We start from the raw sequence: 26,029 nt of genomic DNA, 5'->3' as shown, positions 1-26,029 counted from the left end.
TTCATCAGGAGTGTCTAACCTGCCAAATGACGGATCAAACATTCGCAGCCTGTTGAGCTGCTGAGGCGGCAATCTTCAGAGCTGCTCAACAGGATCAAACTCAAAATGCTGAAACAGGCCTGAATCATACCGGGTCACATTCCAACAGGAAGTCTTTGTCAACTTCATATTAGTCAGATGCCTGCTGGTGTGTTTCGACACGTGATAACCGTCCTCTCTGTGAGGAAACGTTTATTGTTGCAAGAGTTGTACCGGCAGTGTTGATGACTGAAAGGCCAGACACTACAGTTGGTGTTGTTTTAAATTATCCATGGACCTCCGAGCAGTCCCGCCTGCAATCAGGTTCATTACCTCTGAGCGTTCAGTTAGAGTCTGGCCCTTTCTGCAGCCACACAGAGGAGCTCCCTGCAACGGCTTTCATACCTGCAGGATAACAACGGCTTCGGCGCAGACAAAAACAATGCCTGAGGAGAAGCATTTCAGCATATTTTTATAAAACGTCGACATCAATTGAAAAGCTGCAACCAGACGTTGAGCGTTCTGTTCTAATGCGTCTCCGTCTCTGTTTCATGTCCCTGGCAGAGAAATCAGAGCTCTGGCTAGGCTGTGAGCTCAGATAACGGTCGCGGTTTACTGGGAAAAATACTTTTTTAAGGTACAAAGCTATTTGAATTTAGATTTTTTTCTTTTTCTGATTTAGGGAGGATAGGGACAAACCAAATTCACACAATTATGGCAAAGCACCCAAACTGATGTAACTTCAGTATCACCAACACAGCAGGTGGTAAACAATGTTTTTCCCTTCAACAAGACAAAAATTAAAATTGAATAAAAAGTAGTCCTTTACAGATGTGGTTCAGCCATCAGTGATTCAGCCTCTCATTCACTGTGAATGTGCTGACGTTATCTGGAGCCAAACTGCCATCGTTCAAACAGAGTCACCACCTGGGTTTAACTGAGCAAACAACCAGACCACAGGGACTAAGATAATATAGCTGTAGCAAGTTATTTAACCGTTTACTCAGCTCTTTACCTCTTCAACATCTGTGGGGGACATACCCTACACTCACCAGAGACAAATCTGAAGAGACTGCAGGAGCTATTAATCTGAAACTGAGAACACCAATAAATTTAAGAAAGACTCTATGGAAAAAAAAAAAAAATCAGCTTTGCCAAACGTCTGTTTGCTTGTTTTTAAATCTAAAAAAATGAAAATTAAATGAATCAAAGAGCATTTAATGGATATTTGAATTTCAAAACAGCTGATAAATTAACAAACTCGTCATCTCTGGAATCTCTTGTGTCACCTGCAAGGGCAGTATCATGATAAAACATTGTTACAATTATTCACTTCTGAGTTTAGGAACATTGCATATCTAAAAACACAAGAAGCTAAATATCCTGATTGCTCGGTTTATCCAAGATTATCCTGATGGCACTTTAAAGTCGTGCTCCGATCCTCTTTTGATGTTGTAAAGCGTTCCCAGTGGTCTTTGAATAATGATTATGTGTTGTTTTCCTTTTTTGTGTTTTTTTTTAATGTGTTGTTTTCAAGGGCATAGTTTCTGCAGAGTGGCAGTAGTGCATTAGAGAATCGCCTAAAAACTTGTGGGTGAGATCTATACCATGGAGCAAGCCCGCCCCCCCTTCCCCTCCCTGTTGCTGAGAGCTCAGAGAAGGGAGCTTGTGCCCCACTCAGTACATTTTCTATACCATAATTAAGATCTTTTTCAAACAGTATTTTTTCATCTGCTCCTGATTCACCTAGATTTGCATAAAGTAATACACTCAGAAATGCAGTTTTAAGCTTAATTTTCTTAACATATGAGAAAAATGCCACAAGAACATGTTAAAAACATATTTTTTTATTGGTATGAGTCTTTAAGAGGCCTCAAAATGTATACAAGAGATTCAGGAAGCATTAGCTGTTTACTGATTCAACAGACCTAAATCCCACCAAGAATATTTGGGATGTAAAGAGAAACTTTTATGCCACAAACTGAGTCTTAATGGAACATTAACCTAGTGGAGAAAATGTTTTCTTTTTTCTCAATGTTTAATTTGACTCAAAGTTAAAAATTTCAGCTTAAAAGTCAAATGGAGTCTGCTGTGCCTAAGGAAAAAATAAATTAAAAATCCAACTTAGCACCGTGTGGTCATTTAAACATCTGAGAATTAAGTATTGTAAAAATTAAAAAAAATATTAAACCAAATCCACAAATCTATACAACAAAAACGTAAATCAACTGGGAAAAAGGTTGCAGCTTCATCCTAAGGTGGGAGGAGCAAAACTTTTATTTCAGTCCCGGTTATGAGTCAGTCATCCAGCTTGCCGTTCAGTCAAAATTCAAATAAAGCCTGAACAAAGCAGAAATGTCACATGGAGGCTGTCACAAATAAAACCACATTATTGGTGTGAACATGTCATCTGCCCAACAACCACCTGCAGGCATCACATGTTAATAGCTGACATACCGGAAAACAGTGAGCAAAGAAAACACTAAAAAAGAAGTGTTAGAGCTTTCGTATTTGGCCTCAGCTGCACCTGACTTACTGGTTGTCCTGCGTACGACAGGGAAAGCATGCAGCCTGTTTTTTCCTCTGGTTATTTTTAAACAGCACACTGCCTCCCTGTTGGACAAAGTCGCTCCCGTTCAAATGTGTCTTCTTGTGCCACGACTTCTGCATCAAGCCCCCCATTCTTCAAGAGTAAAACTCTTGGGTCATAAGGGGTGGGGCCTCACAAACCCCATGTGCTCCAAAACAAGGCCCAAATCTTTCTTCTCTTGGATGCGTGTGGATGCACAAGCAGGCGGTTGTTCTCGCCATGCGTGTGCCGTTTAAAGTGTGCCGTGGCAGGCCTGCCCCCTCTGATAAGAAGGTCTGGAACACTTTGTGACCGTGTGATTGAGGTCCTCCAGGGAAGGCTGGCTGAAGTGCTGGTGGGGAGGGTTGCATTCTTGGCCATCTCATGAAAAAAAAAAAAAAAAAGAGTGCAATCATGGGAGTAAGCCAAGAGGAGGGCTCAATTATGCATGGTTAAACAAAGCCCAAGGCTACCAGAGAGCAATGTCTCAGCAAACTCAGCCTCAATGTGGAGCTCCAGACTCCAGGAGGACTCTCGACTGGGCCACCGAGAAAAGGGAACGGAAGAGGAGAAGAAAGAAAAAAAGGAGACCGAAAAACAAACAGGAGACATGAGAAGCCCGCTCCTGATAAATCACTGGGTTTGTGTTATGACAAGTGCAGCCACTTTGAAACTAAACTTCTCACAAGCCTTCAAAACGCTGCTTAAAGCAAAACATTCCCATTCACAAGAGGTCAAACGATAGAATATGTAGTTTAGGTCTCCAATAAACTATCTGGAGAGGCGCGTTGGCTGCTGAAGTCATCAACAAATAGGAGTGCATGGCTCAGAGCATGACCTGCTGGCTAAATGTGGCCACAATTTTTCAGATAAAACCAGCAAAAATTCTCAGGAGGCTGCCGGGTTCCCACAGAGCCAAAAGCATCCACCTTTCTTTTTAAAACCAAAAGTCCAAACTTCCTTTGCTTCAGCAAATCAAGCAGGTTTCTGCAAGTATCTTACAGACGATTTAGGAGAAAAAAGTTCCTCCGTCCGGACTGGAGATCTTTTTCTCCTCAGAAAACCCACCACGCACAGCAATTGGACACTCAGCGTCTGGCCCCTCTTTCTCCTAAATCACAATAAACAGTGGAGTCTGTGGCTTTGGTTACATGTAAATTATAGGCACCTCTTCCAGAGCCGGAGGGGTCGTGGTGGAGGATCGGTGTCCATGAACACAACACAAATGAATAGAACCTGGCTAAAAGCCTCCCTCTCCACATCATCTTCTCGTTTCCCCAGGAAATGGGAGAGGGGGTCTGGAGTCAGGTGACTAGGGGATGGGGGAATCCGGAAACATGGATGGACGTACAGACCATCCATACTGTACTTGTCCCTCAATCACGGATTTAATCGCAGTCCTATAGATCGAATATTGTCTTTGTGCCAGAGAGCTGTCTGGATGATTTCGGCCAGAAGGTTTTCGGGAGCAGCAGAGGTGTAGATCCGGACTGTAACATAAGCTCTACTGTGATTTTTCAACAAAAGGGAGGCTTTGAGGATGACGGCTGCTGCCCGGGAGCGTGATTCCAGCCTGAAACATCACACTAAGGAGGTCTGACTGACTCCTCTCTCTGTATCTAAAATATGCAAGACATGACATCTCTTAAATGTGGACTTTTCTGAACACTTTGTGACTCGACCCCTGAAAGAATGCAGAGCAAAAGCTTCACGATGCCTCAATGATGGAGGAGCGTGTCCGCACGACAGACTGAATGAAAGTTGTTTTCTAAAAAGCTTTAAAGACGCAGTTTGATGAAAAATTTGTTTTTGACATGTTCTTGCGACATTTTTGTCATGATTGAGGACATAACAAGAAAATTAAGATTAATTTCATTGTGATGAATTCACGTAGACACACCTAGATCCATGTACATCTGGCCTCTGGCTCAAAACTGTACGGCTGGATTCTGCTCCCCGGGATCTGTAAGCTAGCGTGACAACATGTGAACAGAGAGCTCTCGGCAACAGGGAGAGGAAGGGAGGCAGGGTTGCTCCATGGCAACAGTCCGGCTCAAAACTCAGAGGTGAATTTTTAATGAACTAATGCTGCTCTGCAGAAACCATGTCATGGAAAACTGGGAATGCTTTTAATCAAAAGATAATTGGAGTGGGCCTTTAAAGCAGAAGTTAATGTGGTATTCGTTACTCAACTTTCACAAAGAAGAAAAAGTAGTATTTGTGGTCTGGTTTTTGAAAACACATTTATGAAAAATATCAGTTTCTGTGGTTTTAAAAGCAGTGATAAGAGCCGTTGGCCCATTGAGGAAGGGAATTGTCTGGATCAACAATAGTTCACAGTTATCCATCACAAAGACACACCTGGTGAGGCCATATAACCAGTTTTCTTACTAATTAAAGAAACTTGACGCCAAAATAATTAAAAGTTTTCTTTAAGTATATTTTTTCCTGTTTATAAAGTTGGTTTAGTTCATGGCGTTATTTAAATTTAGTTTATTCAAGTTTGTATGCACCTAAACCCCATCAAGATACTGACAGAGACTTTGCAATCATCTTTTTCTACAAATTATTTTTTGTTTTAGGCTTGTCGGCACGTTAGACATAGTTTTCCTGCAGCATTATCCACTTTCAAGCAAGCATAGGAAGCCTAACGTTTGACTCTTGAACACCTAAAGGTATGCTGAGGAGTTCACGGTCAACTTGATGACCCAGCGCCTAAGTCTTTCTGATAAAAACAGGCCTGAATCCCTCCTGTTTGTGCTGATATGCAGAGTTTGATTTTTGCCAAAAGTGATGATGTGCACCGCAGCCAAACAGACATCTCCCCTTCAGTCTTTGAATGTTTGAGGTTTATTCATTAGCAGCAGAATTAAGCAGCTATTTCTTTTTTGAAGAATATGTGTAATTTTATTCTGAAATTCATTTGAAAGGAATTTTAAGCCATCATTTTTTAGTTTTAACATGGAGATTCAAATTTCTTTTCACCCAATTCTGCTTTGCCTGGTCTGATATTGATCTTGGAGTGACGTCTATTCCTAAACACAGCAGATGTTTGGGATGATTCATTTGAAGAAAGATCTTTAAAAAAAAACAACCTTTAAGCCCAGAAACCAAACAAAGGTTTCTCCAAGTTTCACTTATTTGATTCAAGGCAGCAGCCTGAACAAACTTCTGATCAGGTGATTCAGTTTCATATCAATGGTTCTTATTAGAACTAAATGTGATCTGCCTGTTATCTTGGTTTATCTCAGAAGTTATATTTTTAAATCTCAAATTTACTAAAACAAAGAAATAGGAAAGACGATTCCTTTGTAAGATTTCACTGCTGAAATACTGAATCCTGTTTGATTGGCAATTTATGATTCACTATTGATTTCATTTTCCAAATTACCTTTCAAAACGAATTATTTTGGTAATTCTTCTTTCACTTTCGTCATTTACATAACCTGAACAAAGGTGGACCTTAACAAGTAAAATAGAGAATTCTTAAATTAAAAACAAACAAAAAATAACTTTTAGCCACAAAAGGAAACTCGATTAATAGATCAGATGAATCAAAATGGGTTTTTTTAAGCAAAGATTGATTTGATATCGATTATACTTCCTGGTTGTTACCATCTTGACAGGATGTGATGTCATAGACCCGAGCCTTTTGAAAATGGGTAAGAAAAAAAAAAGAAAATGGGCCAGAAAATGGCACTTAGTGGTTATTGAATCCAATTTGATAGAGGTTCCAGAGCTGAAAATGCAACTAATTTGTGTGCATAAAATAAAATAAAATAAGATAAGAATGCACCCCCTGTAAAAATATCATTAATAAAAATAGATTAAAAAAAATAAGATTTAATCTGAGTTGTAAATATGTTTACTCATATAAAACTGAATGGTTTTCCTTGTTGGGAATGGGGACTGACTTGCGTTCACCTGTGTCTGTACTTTAATGACTAGTTTTCAGATGCGCTTCCGCCTGGAAGTCAAGGGCTTTTATTCCTTGAAAAATAAATTTGCTTTATTTAGACAGCATGCCCACTATAAGTTTGAGAAATCATCATGCCATATAAATCCAGTAAATACACACCAGGAAACTCACAAGGAGAAACAATGCAGTAAGAAAGAGGTTTAAATTTATAAAGTATGATTCAGACTTAAATCTTGCAGAAGAAAAAAGGGGAAATTTCTCGTCTTTATTTCTGATTTCTTATTTTTTCTGCATGCTATTGAACTTTCACACACCAGAAGGCTGTGGCTGATTTTGCAGGTAGCTGTTGTACTCACCACACGAGCAGCAGGTGAAGCAGTTTGTGTGATAGAGGTTCCCCATGGCCTGACAAGCCTGGCTGGCCCCGTACACGCCCTTCCCACATTTGATGCAGATACCTGTCGGAGACAATGGGGTCAGTAGAGGACTGCGGTGCGAAGCAACAGGTTCAGCTGAAGGTTTAAAACAACACAAAAGAAGGAAAAACCTGAAATATTGTGGAAACAAGGATGAACATTTCTTGTTCCACCAAAGGAAGCAGTCAATTTCTATTTTTTTTTACACTTTTTCCAATTACAGGAGACATTAATAAGCCTTTGACTCGGCGTCCGATCCTCGTTAAAACAAATTAAAACAGATGAAAAGCTGAGAGATTTGCTTGAAAAAAGGTGAAAGAAAGCCGGCTCAAACACCAAAGTTAAAGCAATAATTTATCAAAGCTGTTGCATTCCCACGACACACTCCACATTTTGTCATTTCTACACATTACATCATACTTTTTAAAAGGCAGGCAGGCAGGCAGGCAGGCTGCTTCTGGAAAGATGAAGTGTTGATCCATTGAAACACAGTGGATGTGAAGAGTTTGTCAGGAGAGAAAAACTGGATTAAACACAAAGTGAGGATTTTTAAACCTTCCGAGACTCCGTTTAGGCTGTTCATCAACCTAAATCTCTTCAGTGGGCAGGAGTCAATGTCTTCTCACAACAAACATATGCTTAGGATTAATAATAGCTGCTGTTGCAACAAAGTAGTACACTGCAAACTAGATCAGGTTTTAAAATGTTTTAGCTTCTCTTTGGTCTGCACCTTTCCAAGCTTTTCTCCAAATCAGCAAAGTCAAGAATTCTTTGTCTTATTAAGAGCTGGTATTCAGAAGTCAAAATCATTTTGCTCTCTTTGACAATTGAAAAACTTGATTTACTTAGTCATCATGGAAACAAAAATGTATTTATTTTTTTGAAGAATAAGTCCCACTTTTAGATTTTAGGAGGATATATTAAGAAGGGCCACTGATTTTATTCTCATTTACATTTTATTCTTAATTGAGTTATTGGTGTTTATTACACTATTTTTTTGTCACAGTAATCAATAATAAACTATGATAAGGTACATAAAAACTAAAAAAAATACAAACTATGTGCTTAGAACTACCAAAAACACTTTTTATTGGGCTGTATAACAGTCAGTTTTAAGCAAATCTAACAGCTTCACTGTTCACAGCTTTACTTATATTTTTCATTTTTGAAGGATTGTTTCTAGGTTTTAATATCTTCTTGTTAAATAAAAACGACTTTCTGCACACACATTTTACTACTTTCAATTCATGTTTTTCCTTAAGATTTGTGTGTTTTTTTGTCCTATTTTATGGTACCAGTACATATATTTGCAGTGTAGGTCAGGAAGGTCAGAAGCTGTGAGTGAACAAACTCACATGACTTTTTTTCTGGAAATGTTACAAACCTTTAAGTTTATTTTTAATTTTTCATGTTAGATCATGTCAAATGTTTTCAGTTTGATCAGTGTTCAAATAAAACTGACTGAAAGTTATGTGTGGATCAACCCACTGAAGGAAAGCCCATCTATCCGCCGGTACGTGACAACCCGATGCCAACTTCAGTTAAGGAAAAAAGCAAAACAACAACAGCGGGGGAAAAAAGATTTGATCCACAGCATCAGCAGAAGACCTGAACTCTCTCTCACACAAGACAACCTCCACTGAGGTCACATTCCTGAGTGAGAGCAGGGTCAAAGCCTGGATGGGGTGAGTCTCGGGTCGCGGTGCCCACAGGACGCAGAATCCCACAAAATCCAGACACGACCTGCACAGCAGCACGCCTCATACCCCAGATAACTCACAACGTTTGTTTAACAGGGATCACAGCTCACCTGTAAACCTAAATGTGTTCATCGGTGTTGTACATAAAACAGCATTTAAAAAAAAAAAGATAAAGGTCTAATTTAATTGGGCTCTGAAATTAGTCAAAACAAGTAGCAGAGAGAACGATGTGCATCGCTTTGTGGAACCCAAAACAGTTTCTGATGCTTTAATTGTGAAAAACCACAGACACGGTGGAGACTGCCTTTGAGCTTCATGTATCAAAGAATACACAGAGGCCACTGAAGCACTGCACAGGCTGCAGCTTCAGAACAGTTCTTACAGTAGATGCAGTGACTGTGATCTGAGGTGAAAACACACAAAGTGCTGGCAGAAAGCTGTGCTCTTACTCAAACATCAAAAAAAGGAAGTCCTTGTGACGCACATTGCACAAAAGATAGACAAAAAAAATAATCAACATTTAATGAGGAATTCTGATGCTCCAAGACACAATAAAGGTCTGTTTGATCACCTAAAGCTTCTCCAGACGTGACCACAAAGAACACACATTTCAGGACAAACTCAACACCAGACAAAGCTGTTTATCCAACACCCATTTGTGGAGGGAAATGATATTTGATTGTGGTTCCTAGTTGGGTTTTTTTTACAATTACTTGTTAATATTTAGAAGTTAAATGTCAGCTGTATCACCTAGTAGAGGGGTCTGCAACCTGCGGTTCCAGAGCCTCATGGCTCTTTTACCCACCTCTGTTGCTCTCACGGTAAAGAAAAATAAAAAATATTTCCACTTTTAAAAAGTAACTGTTTAGTAAAAATTAGTCAATAAAAAAAAAGAACCTTAAACTTTATTCAACTCATTCATGAACAGTTGAGGGACTACGCATCACAAGTCAAACTCAAACGTTTTGGACAGAATTTTGTGCGCCGTGTTCCACGAGAATCAATCGGAGGTCATAAGCACAATCAGAATTAAGGCGCAGCGGATTGTAAGGCAGGTTTTTATTTCATGACATAAATGCAAATAAGTGTCTTTTTTTTTCTAGAGGGTGAAGACTTTGTGGGTTGCTGACAGTGAGAAATCCTCCCAAATGTCTCTCTGAGTGTTGAAAGTTGCAGACCCCTGACCTAGTACATGCAAACCATAACACAATACAGCGAGAGGTAAACTGACTTCCAGTGACATCTTCATTGCACTTTCAGAGGCTTGTTAGCTGCTAAAAACTGTTATCTTTAGCTCCACCTCATTACTCACATTCCTGCAAGGAGGAGGCGGCGAACCTCAGATGAAAGACAACGATGAATAGTTTCTTCATCTTCATTTGGCTCAAAGCTAAACCTAATTACAGTCGCACAAAAACAAGGCCGTGCAGCAAAGTTTGGCCGGGACGGTCAGCTTCCTTCTGAGACGCAGATCCATGCCAAAGCAGTGTCAGCGTGCAGCCCACTAATTTGTGACTGCACACAGTTCAGGCTTGTGCTGTGTTGAAAGGGGTATGTACATCCTCCCAAATTTATTCCTGAGAAAGTACCTGACTGAAAAGTCAAAGCTGACACAGAAGTGTTCAGCTGAGCTGCTCAGATTAATGGTTTTTTGTCAAACTGATGACGGGTGTTTCATTCAGCACTTTTTTTTCCCTCTTTAGGATGATGTCCGACACATTGAAGCTCACGTCTATCAGTAAATAAATAAAATATAAACATTTTCCTTCCTAGAAGCCAAGATTTCAACTATCTTTCAGATGAAAGAGTAGCTCCTTTCCATCAATTCTTTTTATTTGAGTCCTTTCTGAACATTTCTCTGAAGGACGGAGTCCATTTTCATCCTACCTTTAGGTAAATAACTCAATAATTTGCAAAGTCCCAAAAATATATTTCTTAAACAGTCAGGCTCTAAATTGAACTGAAAATGGGTTAAAAATTTCTTAAGATGAACAGGTTTTCAGGCTTAAAAAACATTACTCAATATCATTACTAACGGTCCAAAAAGAAAAACCTCTGACAGCAAAAACATAAAATGAGAGCTGCCTAAGGCTTTTGGACAGTACTGAGAGGAAGAGCAGTCAGACTCTAACCTGGTTTGTTTTGTTGATAAAAAAAAAATCCAGGGAACGGCCGAATGAGTGGACAGAAAAGTGCTCTGAAGATGAACAAATTCTCAAGAATTAAATGCGTGGAAAAAAAGTTAAAGTCCTAGTAGCTGCCACACACCTGGGTGTGCAAAATTTGTTCTCTGCATTTGACCCATCCCCTGGGGGAGCGGTGAGCTGCAGACACAGCCGTGCTCTGGAACCATTTGGAGGCTTAACCCCCCAATCCAACCCTTCCAACCCTGAGTGTCAAGGGTTCCATTTTTAAAGGGGCAGCATTGGGTCCCATTTTTAAAGTCTTTGGTATGACTTTGCCTGGGTTTGAACTCACGACCTTCCAGTTGCAGGGCAGACACCCTAACCACAAGACCACTGAGCTAGAAAAGGCTCCTATGACCAAAGAAACTTCAAAACAAATGTTTCTTAAGACAGTCTAAAGCACATGTGTCAAACTCAAGGCCCACGGGCCAAATCTGGCCCTGCATATCATTTTGTGAGCATAAAAGTTTTTAATTTCTAAAAATAAAAATGTTTTTAGTTGATTACATATTATTTATGTGTAGCTGCTGTTGTAATTGTTCAATATTTGCAGGTCTTTTTGTGTATGCAGACAAATGGTTGTCATCAAACCATCAGTTGGATGGAAGGCAGTGTGCAGCCTTTTTTGTAAAATGTTACACATGTGTTACATGTTCTTTCTAACTCAGTTTTATGTGATTTTTCTTTATTCACTTGGACAGTTTGATCCTTCATTACTGGAGTTATGTGGGTTTTAATAAGCAGACAAAATTTAAAAGGATTTATGCTACAGTAAAAAGCAAAAATATATATTTTTTTATGAAACTGTAATTGTCACAAGTTATAATAAATAAAGAATAAGTTATTTAACGTTACGGAATAGTTTCATTTATTTTTCATTAAATGTAGTTTAATGAAATGTAGTTACATGTAGTTACATATAAGTTATGTCTGGCCCTTTGAGGACAGCCGCTATGCTGATGTGGCCCTCAGTGAAAATGAGTTTGATCGAAGGTTTCGATCAAAGAGCAAAAAAATAAAAGCTGGTTTGGGCAAATGGACAGAAGGTTGAAGAACTGCTATCTGACCAAAACAGCATGGTCGTTTTTCTTTTCTCTTTTAGACATTTTAAAGAAACTGAATGTGGCAAATGTACAAAAAAGTGGACTTAAAATGAGGGGGAAAAAAAGACAACCTGTTATTTCTGAAGACACCTTCCGAACAGCTGGAGCTATGATGAGAGATGAGAAAAGAGCTTCTTGACTGCTTAAAGGCAAAATATTAAAAAAACAGACATTGCTCAAGATTTCTGTAGAGTTTTGTGGAAATGTGCGTGTCGGTTTCTGCAATGTCCTTCAGCTTTTGCACAGATCATTCACAGCAAGGACAAAAAAAATGTGGAATGACAACAGCTGGCAGATTGGAATAAAAAAATATAGTAGTAGATAGGAGTCCTACAGCTCTTTTCCTTCTCCTGTGTGTTTAATGGATTTGTATGACCTCGTCCTGGCTTGGTTTGATTTTACGTTCATGTCTTAAGCAAAACCTAAGCAGCTCCTGCTGTGACTTGCTGGCTCTCACAACGAAACTGAAACAAATGATTTATTCATACAGCTACACTGATTCCCCTTCACATCTCTATTCCCTTCTGGTTGCAGTTACTTAAGAAACGACACGACATGTGTTGGCAAGACTTTCAAGATTTTATGCATCAACTTGTAAACAACGAGCATGAATGTGCTTTCTTTCCACACATGCTGTAAATCTTCCCGTGTCTCTGAAGAGGGGATGTGGTTACGGTTTAGGAGGAAATCGGGGGGAAAGCTCTGAAGCCGTCTTCGTTAGTCATTAAAGCAGGATGCAGGATTTCTGATGTGCTCGTGTCAAAACATGTCCATGGAGGGGGCAGGACACGAGAAAAAAAATTAAGCAACATCCCTGGATGCTCATGCATCTACTCCAAGCTTGAATAGTCAGGTAACAGGAAATCACATTTAGATTTCTTTTTATGTATTCGTATAAACTTTTATCAACTCTAGAAAGGATATGTAATGTAGAAGATGAAGTTGAGAATGACCCTGATCTAGTAGTTGATAAAGTAAGATATGTGAGACATAATCATAAGTTCCTTGGAAGCAGTCTTTGTGCCTGCACCATTAAGCCTGCTGAGTTAAAAGGAGCTGTGCAGCCCCATGCATAAAACTTTAACCACCGCCGTGATTGATTTTCTTACAGCTCAGAATCCAAAACTCTGCTGACACATCAGCGCCTGCAGTCATAGAAAAACCCTGATTTCTTTGAACAAACAGGCCGATGGTCCTGCAGCTCTGCAACTGCCACTGGGTTCTGGAGGCTTGAAATGAGTCCCTCAGCTGCAGCAGGCAGACTGTGGGATGTTGTCAGCATGTGTGTCAGACATGTGCATGACTACTGCCATTATAATTCAGGGCAGGTGATCAGATTTGACCCCCACCAACCATGTCTGGCCCGCCAGCCAGGATCGTGTGCCAAGTGTCTGGTGTTGCCCGACTCCCCACTGACTGGTTAATGAAGGGCTTTGCGGGGGAGTGAGGGCGGGGTGATGGTGGCGGAGAGGAGGAACAGCAAAAGGGGTGGGGAGGACCCTCACTTCACCGCTTCAATTGCAAGCCTGTATCGGGCCAGCTGTTGATTCACAGTTCTTTTGCCACCACAACAAACAGAGGCCACACAAGAGCCGTCCGGCAGCGCGGGGCAGGCAGTGTGGGACACTGGCAGGCTTTCCTGGGCCCCCCAAAAGAAGCCCCGGCTATCAATTTCTGCACTGTCGCTACGGAAACAGAGCTGTCTCTATTGGGATTCGAGTGAGAAGCGTCTGACTGCATTCTTCTGTCTCCCCCCCCCTTCCATTCTCTCTCCATTTCTATCTATTACCACCTCCATTATCTCTCCTGCCCCCCACCCTCCTGTTATCCATCCTCGTCCTTTCACCTGCTCCTCTGCAGAAGCAGCTGCAAAAGAAGCCACTGTTTTTTTCCCCCTGCACGCTTTCCTAAGCACGCCAAGTGTCAAAGTCTTCCCAACAATCCTTCGCTTTCTGCAGTTTGGGTCGCTCTCAGTGTGACGCCCACACCCCTGTAGTAACTCCAACCGCGAACCTCACCACAACCCAAACTCCATTTTCAACCACCCGGCTCCAACTGACCGAAGGGTGTGTGTTCTGCCAGAACAGAGGCCTCCATTCAGCTCCATGCTGAGCTCTCTGCAAATGTTAACTCTGCCAGGACATTAGCAGCACACTGCAGAGCCCCTGTTATCAGCCAGAGAGGGACCTGTTACTGTGATGCTCCATCAAGGAAGCTGAAAAGGCCTTGGAAATGGAAAAAAAGTTACTAAAAAAAAGGAAAGAAATCAAAATGCAGCAGTCCTCCTGTCTTAACTTATAGTTAGTGTTAGTAGATTGTGGATTTAATTAAATTCACTAAAGAATTAGGAATGATTTTCACTAAGATACCCTTTTGGGATGAGTGGCTTAGCTGGTGGGAAGTTTCTACATCAATTTGAACATCAATTAGGATCTGAAAACAGTTTATTTACAAAAAAAGCTGAAAAATGTTTGAGTAGTGTGTTCCTGCAACTTTCATTCTGCAAAGCAAAGTACTTAAATGAGAGTAGATTTGGTTATGGTGATGCCAAAGTACAGATTTAAACTATTAAGACAAGTTGCCTCAAATGTGAGAACCTACCAAAATATTCCTTTTTCATGTGCATCTCTAACTCCTTCTCCAGCTCCAGGGTGAGCGCCTCCAGCCGCCTCTCTGCCTGGCTCGGTCCGCTCTCCCGGTTGGGGGTCACCTGGTAGGGTAACTTAAACCTCTGTGCGGGTGAGGCCGTTTTAGAGGACACGCCAAAGTTAAAGGAGGACGGGGAGCCACTGGTGGTTATCTCCGGGATCCCCACCGGCTGCGCCGTCTGCAGCTGCGGTTCAGGCACCGGCTGCAGATGGATGCGGCTCTGGGTTCCGTTCGAATCCCCGAATTCCTGCAGCAGGGTGTCCTCGTGCAAGCTGGTCCCGAGCATGGATGATCTGGGGGAGGGCAGCTGCAGGTCCGGGTAGGCGCTCATCGAGCCCCGGGAGCTGCGGGAGCTCCTGGAGCTGTGGCTGGAGATGCTGGAGCGCGGGCTGAGCGCGCAGTTGGCGCCGGTGCCCGCTCTCCCGTCCTGGCTGCAGATGCTGGAGCGCGGACTCGCCAGCGGCTCCAGGTCCGGGTTGCCCACGGGTCCGTACCGCGAGTCGGAGTAACTGGACCTCGGGCTGGTGGTGAAGGAGTACTGGCTGGCCGTGCTGGACCTGGGGCTGGTGTGCCGCTGGTCGTAGCCCATGCTGATGCCGCTGGTGCGGTTGCTGCTGGGCTTGCTGCAGCAGTCGCAGCTGTTGAGGCTGGCCCGGGGGCTGGAGTGCTTGCTCGTGTCGCTGGCCGTGCTTGCATAGCTGGATCGGGGGCTGACGACGCTGTTGCCCTCGCTGTGAACCAAGCTGGACCTGGGGCTGGTGTACCGGTCCTGACCCAGCACCACCAGGCTGGCGCGCGGGCTGCTGATGCTCGACCGCGGGCTGGCGTGCTTGCTCTGCTCCTGGGAGGACAGAGAGGACGCCAGGCTGGAGCGGGGGCTGGCGGCGTTGTACCTGCCGTCGTGGCTGCTGGTAATGCAGACGCTGTTGCACCTGTTGCCGGGCAGAGGCACCGCTTTGTTGAGGGGCACGCCGTCGAACGTGGAGCCGGTGCTGTACCGGTGGCCCTGCACCTCCAGAGAGTACCGCCGGTGCCGGTCGGACGTGCCGGTGTAACAGGGCAGGGCCACTTCGGACTTGCTGTAGCAGCTCTCCTCGCTGTACACCGCTTCTCTCTGGGGGGTGCAGAAGTCCACAGGCACGGTCCGAGCGCAGCTCACCGGGCGCACCGGAGCCGCGTTGTACACTTTATTCCCCGCCGTGAAATTCTCCAGCGTGTGATGCTGCTGGTGGAGCACAGAGGTGCCATTCATCGGCTTAGTCTGAAGCTCCGCCGGAGCGGAAAAGTCCAAATCGGGATTTATCACCAAGTTTCTCCGCGCACTGTACATCCCATCATTAAATGAGTCGTACAAGGAAAGATCCTCCATCAGTGCCGCGGCCCGGAGTCCCAGGTCTTCCTGATAATGCTCCATGTTGCGCGAGAAACAAGTTCCAGAGTGCTCTGCGCTCCGAGAGCCAAACTAGCGAGCTCCGCGGCGCACTAATTGCATTTCACATGGAAATCAAAACAAAAACGCCGCCGCTCGTTTACGCAAAACCGCCAGCGTGTCCACGACCCTCCGCCGCCAGCCGCATCGCCTTCTTCCGCTTTCCCCGCTCCGCCAAGAAAATAAAACTCTTTCTCACACTTTCAGTCGACAGGGAGACGTTTGTCAACTTCAGTTTTTGTTAAGTTGAAAGGTCTTTACAGTCAATGGCGCGCTGCGCGGAGGAATTTCCCCTCGTTGGTTTTCCGTCGAGGTTTCTCCCACGACCGCTTTGCTTTAAACCACTGCAGGTTGGATAATTACAGAACCCCTAAATAAGACTTTGGTGGAAATGTGAGACCGCTGCACGCAGGAAAACCCGAGGAAAACGCCGTTTTACGCAGGGGACTCGTTTGCCTGAAAGGAATGCGGGGAGGAAGACGGGATGCGCTGCGCCTCTCTGGAATGTGGTTAATGCTGCAGAGAAACAATGATTGCGACCAACTCAGCAAGGGGCTACCGGCTCTGAAGAGAATAGTTTGGAGAGAAGGGGATGTCTGCATTCATCCCGGGCGGACTAAAAATGCCCCTCAAAGCAGCCCCTCACCTGGTCCGACTCCTTCCGCAGCAGCAGCAAACTGGCTGCACCTTAACTCATTTGAGTTCAACTCAATTATGCAACATAGAAAAAAAAACTATTAAACGTGCGAGGTTTTGGGTTGTAAAAAAAAATATATATATACAAAAAGAAGAAACGTTCGCTCATTTAAAGTCTTTATTGCAAAGGAAAAAAAGTTCTGATTCAATAAATGGATAAAACAGTGCTAACAGGCATTTTTCTCCTTAATTGATAGAATTAGATGTTCAACAATTTAACAATTACAAAGTGAATATGAACACACATTTCAGTTTATTTCCTTTATCTGTTAAACTTGGTCCCACCTATTGGTCAAATCTTTGCCCCCCTGAATTTGATCCCAGGATGCTGGAAGACGAGATTTGTAAACCAATTATTGGACTTCAACACAACAAATAAAATAAACTTAAATGTTGCATTCCAGATGAAAAAAAGTCTGTTAAAGGCATTTTCTTATGATGGAGGACATATATAAAGAAAAAATAAGATTAAATTTGTGTTTCTGATTATTTCTTTATTCAAATTGCTGTGAATCAGGAGCAGACGAAAGAATCAGATTAAAAAAAGATCGTGTTTGTAAAAGAAACTACAATCGGCAGAGATCAAGCTCCCTGCTCTGCTCCATTCTGATGCATTCACTTGCACACAGATCAATGAACATCTTTGTCTTCCTTGTCTGAGCTGGCATCTGGCTCAAAACTGTATGATTGGATTGCTCCGATATTGTTCGCCATTTTTTGTTCCATGGCTAATGTTAGCTTGGGGCTGTAAGCTAGCGTAAAGTGTAAACACATGGATGATGGGAAATTAGGGAAAGTTTACTCCGCACCAACAGTTCCGCCCACAGATTTCTAAAGAACTCCTGTCGCTCTGCAGAAACTGTTTTTTTTTTTTTTGGCTAAAAATGGCATCATCATAATTAAAAGACTTCTGGCAACACTTTTAAAATAAATCTAAAAATGACTTAAGTGGGACTTTAATGGGTTTGTGTTGATAGTGAATGTATGATCCACCACTTCTACCATCTACCAAACAACTGGCAGAAAGGAGAGAGCCACGACAACAATGGCAGAAAATAAGACGATGTCACGTAATCTGCTGATGAAGGTCCTGGAACTTTTCCTCCCATGGCCTCTGCTTCGGAACCACTCCACCACCCCGTCCAAGGTGTACTCCTGCGGCTCGTAGCTGAGCTCCTCTTTGGCCTTTGCCATGCTGAAGTAGTGTGTCACGCCCGTTTTGTAAACCTCTGTGCGCGTCAGCAGGGGCTGGAAGTTGTAGAAGGGTCCGATGAGGTGGTGAATCATTTCTGTGAGGAAGGCAAACAGGTATACCAAAGAGATGGGGAGGCGCAGCGTAGGGAACGGATAGCCCAAACCCTCTACTAGAGGTCGGAAAAATTCAAAGTTGTTGACGGGCCGCCCATCTGAGATGAAGTAGGCCTGGCCTGCGGAGCGGTGCTGCTTCTCCGGGGTCAAAGCCTCCGCAGCTAACACGTGTGCTGAAACCAGGTTGTCCACATGGACGAACTCCACCAGGCTGTGAGGACTTCCATAAACAAACCTGAAGACCCCCCTTTCTATGTAGCCAACAATTCTGGGCAAGTGTCTCTGCTCTCCAGGCCCGTAGATCCCTGCCGGCCGCAGAGCGCAGGTCCTAAGCAGCCCGGACCCCTCTTTCAGCACTGTCCCGTTGGCCTTCAGTACCGCCATCTCAGCCAGAGACTTGGTTCTGGAGTAGTGGTCGGGGTGCAGATGTAGAGGTAAATAGGGGAGGCTCTCATCCCCGTTCTCTATCACTTGCCCTCCAAACACCACGTTGAAGGTGCTGGTGTAAACCAGCCTGGACACTCCATGTTCAACGCAAGCCCTCAGGATGTTTTGTGTGCCTTGAACATTGACCGCCTCGATCAGCTGCTTGTTCAGTTGCTCTCGACCGGACATGCCATAAGAGGCGAGGTGGAACACGCAGTCCATTCCAGATACGGCCTTCTCCACCTGCGCATATTCACGCACGTCGCCCTGCATGAACGAGAAGCCTTCAGGCAACTCTCGGCTCGGGCAGACGGAATCAAACAAATGGACTTTGGCCCCCTTTTTATGCAAAGACTGAGCGAGACTGCAAAAAAAATAGAGTGCAGGAGAAACCCACAAAAATGTTAAATAAAAACATGACCTAAAATATGTGAATTATAACCTTTAACTATTTAGTAGCAAAAGTTATGAAGCTCTAAAAACGAATACACACATAACTGGTGCTACACTGCCTCCTTGTGGCCATACAGAACACAAGGCAGGTGTCTACCAAACCCTGGTGGAAAAATGATCAGAAAGTGAAGATGTTCTTACCGAAAACCAAAATAGCCACATCCTCCAGTTACTAAATACATTTTCTGGTGAGTGTTTTCCATAATGACTCAGGATACCTGTTTAAGGAAAAACAAACATCAGCAATATACCAGAACAGCCAGGAAATAAAAAGATTTTTTTTTAAATTACATTAAAGATAATCTCTCAATTTCACAAGAATACAAGTTTTCTTCAAGGTAGATAGCACATAACGGACTATTTTCCAACATTAACTACAATATTAGGCTTCAGCTTTGATTTTCTATTTTTTACATGAAATGTTAACTGCACGATCTTTAAAACTGTTGCACTGTTTGCACATCTCGCTTCTTTAGTTTTGGATCAGCTTGGAGGTTCTGCTCGTAGCAGACTGACACAACACAACAACATTGAATGACCTGCAACGACTGCTAGTTGAGGAATGAGATGCCATCTGGTTTGTGGCCAAGTGGGTGACCACCAAGAAGCAACAGGCTGCTGTGGTTCTTCAGCACTAATGCAGCTTCTGGCTGCTTTACCAGCCCAAATAACTTATTTTATTAAATTTCAACTATTCCAAACACCAAACAAAAGCTACCAGCAATATGAGCGCAACACACAAACTCAACTTTGCTGCTCATCTCCCATTGTTTTAATGTTGCAAATTGTTGGAATTAGAGAGACAACATTAAATTTTAAGAACATTTTACTTTGTACCTAATATTTTTAATGTAGGATAACCATGATTAAAAAGGTTTTCCTATTGGAGATGTGATGAATTTTCCTGCAAAAGAAGAAGCAGCTACCACTTACATGAACTATCAGTCCATCAGCGTAATGCATAAAATAAAGACACTCTACTGTGCATCACTGCGTGTCACATCATAACTGCTAGAACATGCACTGCTTTTTAAGTTTATAGGTAGTTCAGTTAATCAGAAGCTCCTACCTTTTCATAAGCCAGTTGTAAAAGAGAAGAATATTATCCACTTATTAACTCAGGAACTCCCAGGTGATCTTCTCAGAAAGAGCACAAATCCCACTTCCGGGTAACGTGCTCGTCGGTTTCGACAGGAAATGATGTCAAAGTCTTGTCAGAATTCAAAATAATGCAAACTGAATGACTCAGTTTCTTTTAAACTCGAAAAAAAATCAATTTTAGCGATTAAAAACTAATTAACACTTGAAATGTTACATTTACTTCATATATATAGCAAACAGCACTGATACTTCATTTACAAACACCTGTGAAATGCTCTTGTTTAGAAAGGCAAAACCGGAAGTTAAAATAATGATTTACAATTTCCGTTTCATAAAATAAAAATTCAAAGTAAAATGTACAGAAATGTACTCCATTTAGTAATAACAATCCTAACCATATAAATATTGCGTATTTAAATTGAATTTACAAATCTGTCAAATCGAGTCTAGATTGTTCATTCCATACAACTCTTTATTGCACATTCTGTAATGTAGTAGGTAAACATATGATGAAAGCCGTTAGAAGTGGTATGTTTTACTGAATAAAAAGTTTGATGCGTAAAAAAACGTATTATAATTATCTTGCTCTGATAATGACTGCAAAGCTGTTCTCGTTTTAACACAATCGCACATGTAGGACAACTTTTCTCGATTGCAATGACAGTTCCACTGATAGCGCCTCTAGCGGTGAAACTGGAAGTTGACAAAAAGTTGAAGTTGCATAAGTGGCTGCGGCGTGAGAAGATATTTCACCCGTGAACTCTGAACTGCAGGTTATGTTTCAGTCTAAAGGTAAGAGCAGACAGTATTACCTCACAGTGCCAGTTTGTCATCATGGATCGATGAAGATAATTGCGAAACATTATGAGATGTGCGGATCTGTGGTCTACGGAAGACGAAAACGGCCATTTCTACTCCTATTTCTTTAATTTTTCCAGTTCTTTTTTTCAAGATAAAGACGTGATAACTCATTAGGACGTGTTATATTACTAGAACTAGGTGGTCGATTGCGAGTGCAAATACCCTTTTCTTTTTTATTCAATGCATGTGGGAAAGTTTCGTGCAGAGGCTCTAATATGCTACAAGAAAAAAAAAAACATTTCAAAAAGTATAAAGCTCTTTTTGTTTAGGAAAAAACGTTTTACCTGGAAAAAGTAAAATTGTGTTTTTTTAAATACGTTCTTATGACATTTTTCTCATGATGGAGGACATATAAAAAGGAAATAAAGCTTAAATTTGCAATTTTGAGTATTTCTTTATGAAAATCACTGTGAATCAGGAGTAGACGAAAAAAGGCAGTTGGTAAAAGTTTGTAGGTGTAATGTAGAACCTACAGTGGCAGGGCACAAGCTCCCTGCTCCACTCCATTCTGATACATCCATCCATTTGTGGACAAATAGATTCAAGTACATCTTTGTTTTCCTCGTCCGAGCTTTCATCTGGCTCTAAACCACAAACACAAGGCGCGAGAGCATAAAAGTTTTCATTTCTTAAAATACATTTTTTAAATTTTTTATTATTTATGTGTAGCTGCTGTTGTAATTGTCCAATGTTTGCAAGTCTTATGTGTGTATGCAGACAAATTGTTGTCGTCAAACCATCAGTTGGATGCAAGGCTGTGTGCAGCCTTTTCTTTGTAAAATGTTACACATGTGTTACATGTTCTTTCTAGCTCAGTTTTATGTTATTTTTCTTTATTCACTTGGACAGCTTGATCCTTCTTTAATTGAGTTATGTGGGTTTTAATAAGCGGACAAAATTCAAAAGGATTTATGCTAGAGTAACAAGCAAACATATGTTTTCTATGCAACTGTAATTGGCACTTTAAAAAGTTATAATAAATAAATAAGTGAGTTTAACACCCCTGCTCTAAACTGTACTGCATGGCTCTAATATTGCTTGCCATTTTCGCTGCTGCAAGCAAGCAGGACAGAGTGAAAACAAGGGATGATGGGAAGCCCAAGTGTCGAAATCCCCTTGGGAAAGACACTGAACCTCACCTTGCCACCAGTGTGTGAATGTGTGTGTGCAAGGGTGAATGGGACTGTGACTTGGAGCACTTTGGGCCTTCGAAAGAGGGTAGAAAAGCACTATTTAAGTATACGCCATTTACCATTTACCATATTCCACTCCACAAGTCAGAGGTGAAATTCCAATGAGCAACTTCAGAAACTATGTTCTAGCAAACAACATTTCTTTCTATTTGGGCAAAAAACTGCAGAATCATAATTAAAAGACCAAAATAAATCCATTTAAAATCACTAGAAAGAGGATAAGTGTGGGTCTTTGAAGCTCTTAGTAAGATATAAGCTGTGAACACAGGACATAGAGACAAGATGCTTAGTCTATTGGAACAGTGAGTCTTCGTTAAAACCCAATTACTAAAATTGTTTGGCCACTCCTCTTTAAGAAGCTCTACTACTATCCACTTGTTATCTGTATTAATGCCATCTGTTTGAACTGGTTATCTGTAGTAAAGACACCTGTCCAGACATTTAAACAGTCAGACTGCAACCTCTCCACCATGACCACAGAGCTTTCAAAGGACACCAGGGACGAGATGGTAGACTCAAATAAAACTGGAATCAAAAAGTCTATAAATAGGCAAGTAGCTTGATGAGAGACGATCAACTGTTGGAGAAATGTTTAGGAAATGGAAGAAACACAAGATCACTGACCATCTCCATCCACCGGGAGCTCCATGCAAGATCTCACCTGGCTGGGTGTAGATCATGTTGAGAATGATGATTAAACGGCACAGAACGACACAAGTGAGCTGATCAATGACCTGAAGAGAACTGGGACCACAGTGACAAATGTTACTGTTTGTAACACACAACACCATCATGGATTCAGATCTCGCAGAGCTCCAAGACCCCCCTGCTTAAGTCAGCACTTGTCCAGATTCGTCTAAAATTTGCCAGAAACTATGTGGATGATCCAGAAGAGGATTGGGAGAAGGTCATATGATCAGATGAGACCAAAATGGAACTCTTTGGTACAACATTTGCCATGTTTGGTGGGAGAAAAGAAAATTCTCATACCCTCTGTGAAGCACGGGGGTGGGAACATCATGCTGCTTTTCTGCAAATAGGACAAGGTGACTGATCTGTATGAAGGAAAAGATGGACCGTGTCCTGTACGGTGACATTTTAGGGCAAAAACCTTCTTCCACCAGTGAGACCATTGAGGATGAAAACGTGGCTGGATCTCAAAACATGACAACAATCCAAACACGTCGCCCGGGTAACAGAGGAGTGGTTATGTAAAAAGCCTTTTACTTTCTGGAGGGGATTAGCCAGTATCAAAGGTCTCAATCTGCAATCACTGTGTAAAGTGTTGAAAGTCTCTGTTGCCACAAAACATGACAGATCTTAAGAAGATCTGCATGGAAGAATAGGCCAACAGTGCAAACCTGGTGAAGATCTGCAGAAAACCTTTGACCTCTGTCAAAAACAACAAGGGCTACATTACAAAGTGTTCAGGTGTACTTTTTTTACTGACCAAAAGAAATTACCGCACCATTATACAAAGAAATTCTTAAAAAAATCATACACCGACATTTCTTTTTGTTAACATTCTGTCTCTCACAGATGAACTTTACAGACCTCTTCTTTTTAAGTGGGACAACTTTTGGAATGTGTTACTGTTCAATCCCTTTTGCTTCGTTGTAAGGCTTTAACCTATTTTGTCTCTTAAAGATGGAAATAAAGCACATATAGAAGACGTTTTGTAGCCCACTGTGTGAAACCTAAAGTTGTGTGCTAACATGTCTTTCTCAGGTGAGATGAAGTTGGAGGAGTATTTCCAGAGGATTGACTTTCGTGGGTCTCGTGACAAAGCAGATCTTGCAACGCTGAAGGCGATCCACAAGCTGCACGTCATGTCGATCCCGTTCGAAAACCTCAGCATTCACTGCGGCGAGCGGAACATCATGGACCTGCCGATCATTTTCAATAAGCTGGTGAGGAGCAAACGTGGAGGCTGGTGCCTTGAGAACAACTACCTGTTTGGATGGGTGCTGAGGGAAATGGGCTTCAACACCACTATGCTGAGCTCCAGAGTTTTTAATAGTATTCATGGTGACTTTGGCCCCTATGATTCTCATTTAATTAACAAAGTCATCATTGATGGGAAGGCTTATATAGGGGATGTAAGTTTTGGGGTATCGTGCCAGGTGTGGGAGCCGTTGGAGCTCATCTCTGAGAAGGACCAACCTCAGGCGGCGGGTGCTTTTCGCCTCATCGACAAGGGTAACATGTGGGTGCTGGAGAAGACGTGTCACAAACCCAAAATTCTTAATCCAGACTTTGCCGGATCAAGTTTGGTCAACAGGAAGGAGAGGAAGACAGTCTACTGCTTCACATTGGAGCCTCGTGACGTGGAATATTTTCTGGATGTAAACGACAGACTCCAGAAAGACCCCGCCTGCCTGTTCACCAACAAATCCATCTGCTCCCTGCAGACCCCATCAGGGTTCCGAGTTCTGATGGGATGGACCTTCAGCGAAGTCACCTACAGGCCTGAGGAGGGAGTCGACGTCATAGACATGAGGGACGTACCTGATGATGAGATAGAAACCCTTCTGAGGGAACGCTTCCGTGTTGAGCTCTCCAACAAACTGAAGCCGGTGAACAACAGATCATTTTACACACTCTGAAACAAAATCCTTCCTTTGTAAACACGAACTCTGAGCTCAATAATATGAGAGTTTTAAAGCAAAAAAGCATAAAATCATAGAGCACATGTTTTTATAGTATTTCCCTAGTAGTACTCTAGGCAAAACACAAAAACTAATTAAATCAGTATTTTGGTGTAGGGACAATCCTAAATAGGTTTGCATGTTTTTACTAAATTAAAGTGTTTAAATGTAATTTATTAAATTTTATTTAATTTGTTCGTTTCCTTTCAAGATTTTTTTTAGTCTGTTAAAAACAAAACTGTCAGTATTGAGTCACTTGACGCCTGAAGTTACTTTTAGCTATGAAAAGAAACACCTTTTGGTTGTTTTTTAAGTAGATGCTCCATTAAGGTCATTTTGGAGCTGAAGTGGTTTGATGCATATTTGCATCAATAGATGTTAAAGAGTTAAACAGGTTTTTTTGTAAATGTTGTTTTCATCTTAAATTAATCACAATTTAACGCACATATTAGAGTAAAATCATCCTTTTCCTTTCATGTGTAGTTTTCTGTAGCAAATAAAAATTCTTTGGACTGACAGCAAATAACTGGTTTTGTTTTGTTTTCTGTCTATATTAAAAAGCTAATGACACAATAAATATATTGTCCACCATTTTTTCTGAATGTCTGGTTTTTGTTCAACTGAACAGTTTTAGAATAAAGTTATTTTACTAATCGTTTCAGTGCGTTTGGTATTTTGTTAAAATTATGTGTGCTCTTTATTCTCTATTCAAAATTTCCAGATCATTTTGAATTTTACTTCCTTATTTTTAAATTGCTGCGCAAAGTCAAAACTATCCGATGAGTAAATTCTAAAATAAACACGATTTCCTAATGAAAAGCTGGAAGTAAACCTGTTCATTCATGCCTGAATTTATTTCCAAATATATAAAAATAAGTATTCTTCAGTCTTTTTTACTTTCAAGGCTATGCTTTTCTGGCTTAAGTGCTACATTGTGAATCAGCAACATAAAGGGAAAGTGGCCCGGTGGGGCAGTGGCTTGCCTCAGAGCAAGAAGTCCCTGGTTCTGGGTCCTTTTGTGGATGTGCCCTTCTCGTGCATGTTTGCTTTTTTACTCTGGCTTTCTCCCAAAAACAGGCTTCATAGATTAATTGATGGCTCTAAATTGTCTCTAGTTGTGTGTGATTGTGTGGCCCCATGACAGACCTGCAACCTGTCCAGGGTACACCCCGCCTTCCCCAAAGACTAGCCAGGAGGGGCTTGCCTTGTGGCCTCAAAAGAGTTACAGCGGGTTAAGACGATGGATGTATGACGTGAAGGGGTTAAGACCTCGATGTGTATCTTTGTTTATGCCACAAGAGGGACATTTAGGGAACCAAATAACTATTCAGATTGAAATCTGTTGCCCACGACT

General features: G+C 41.8%; 3 protein-coding genes across 4 annotated transcripts in view; 1 reads left to right on the top strand and 2 right to left on the bottom strand.

Annotated features, from left to right (window-relative positions):
• wtip (WT1 interacting protein) overlaps positions 1-16,783 on the bottom strand; it is a 30,492-nt gene extending 13,709 nt beyond the window's left edge. For both annotated transcript variants that reach the window (XM_023953647.2, XM_023953648.2), the window contains exons 1-2: positions 14,513-16,783; positions 6,863-6,964 (exon numbers count right to left, since the gene is read on the bottom strand). In XM_023953647.2, coding sequence (XP_023809415.1) covers positions 6,863-6,964; positions 14,513-15,974 — 1,564 coding nt within the window. In that variant the 5' untranslated portion in view covers positions 15,975-16,783. The remainder of the gene's footprint in view (positions 1-6,862; positions 6,965-14,512) is intronic.
• Positions 16,784-16,789: 6 nt separating this feature from the next.
• sdr42e1 (short chain dehydrogenase/reductase family 42E, member 1) lies at positions 16,790-20,072 on the bottom strand. The gene is made up of 3 exons (XM_004067497.4): positions 19,942-20,072; positions 19,014-19,090; positions 16,790-18,783 (listed from the first exon to the last, which is right to left on the bottom strand). The coding sequence occupies exons 2-3, from the start codon at positions 19,073-19,075 to the stop codon at positions 17,691-17,693; spliced, it is 1,155 nt and encodes a 384-aa protein (XP_004067545.1). The 5' UTR covers positions 19,076-19,090; positions 19,942-20,072; the 3' UTR covers positions 16,790-17,690.
• Positions 20,073-20,644: 572 nt separating this feature from the next.
• On the top strand, positions 20,645-25,333 carry LOC101157683 (arylamine N-acetyltransferase, pineal gland isozyme NAT-10-like). The gene is made up of 2 exons (XM_011493687.4): positions 20,645-20,765; positions 23,756-25,333. The coding sequence occupies exons 1-2, from the start codon at positions 20,750-20,752 to the stop codon at positions 24,631-24,633; spliced, it is 894 nt and encodes a 297-aa protein (XP_011491989.1). The 5' UTR covers positions 20,645-20,749; the 3' UTR covers positions 24,634-25,333.
• Positions 25,334-26,029: the final 696 nt, after the last annotated feature.

Source organism: Oryzias latipes, chromosome 3 (assembly GCF_053564925.1).
Source record: "Oryzias latipes strain Hd-rR chromosome 3, Olatipes_Hd-rR_3.1".
In the NCBI taxonomy this organism is placed as follows: domain Eukaryota; kingdom Metazoa; phylum Chordata; class Actinopteri; order Beloniformes; family Adrianichthyidae; genus Oryzias; species Oryzias latipes.
This window is presented reverse-complemented; position numbering and strand designations above follow the sequence as displayed.

Coding starts and splice junctions, on each gene's coding strand:
- sdr42e1 (XM_004067497.4), bottom strand. CDS start 19,075: ATGGAAAACACTCACCAGAAAATGTATTTAGTAACTGGAGGATGTGGC. Junction 18,784..19,013: donor TGTGGCTATTTTGGTTTTCG/GTAAGAACATCT, acceptor TTTTTTTTGCAG/TCTCGCTCAGTCTTTGCATA.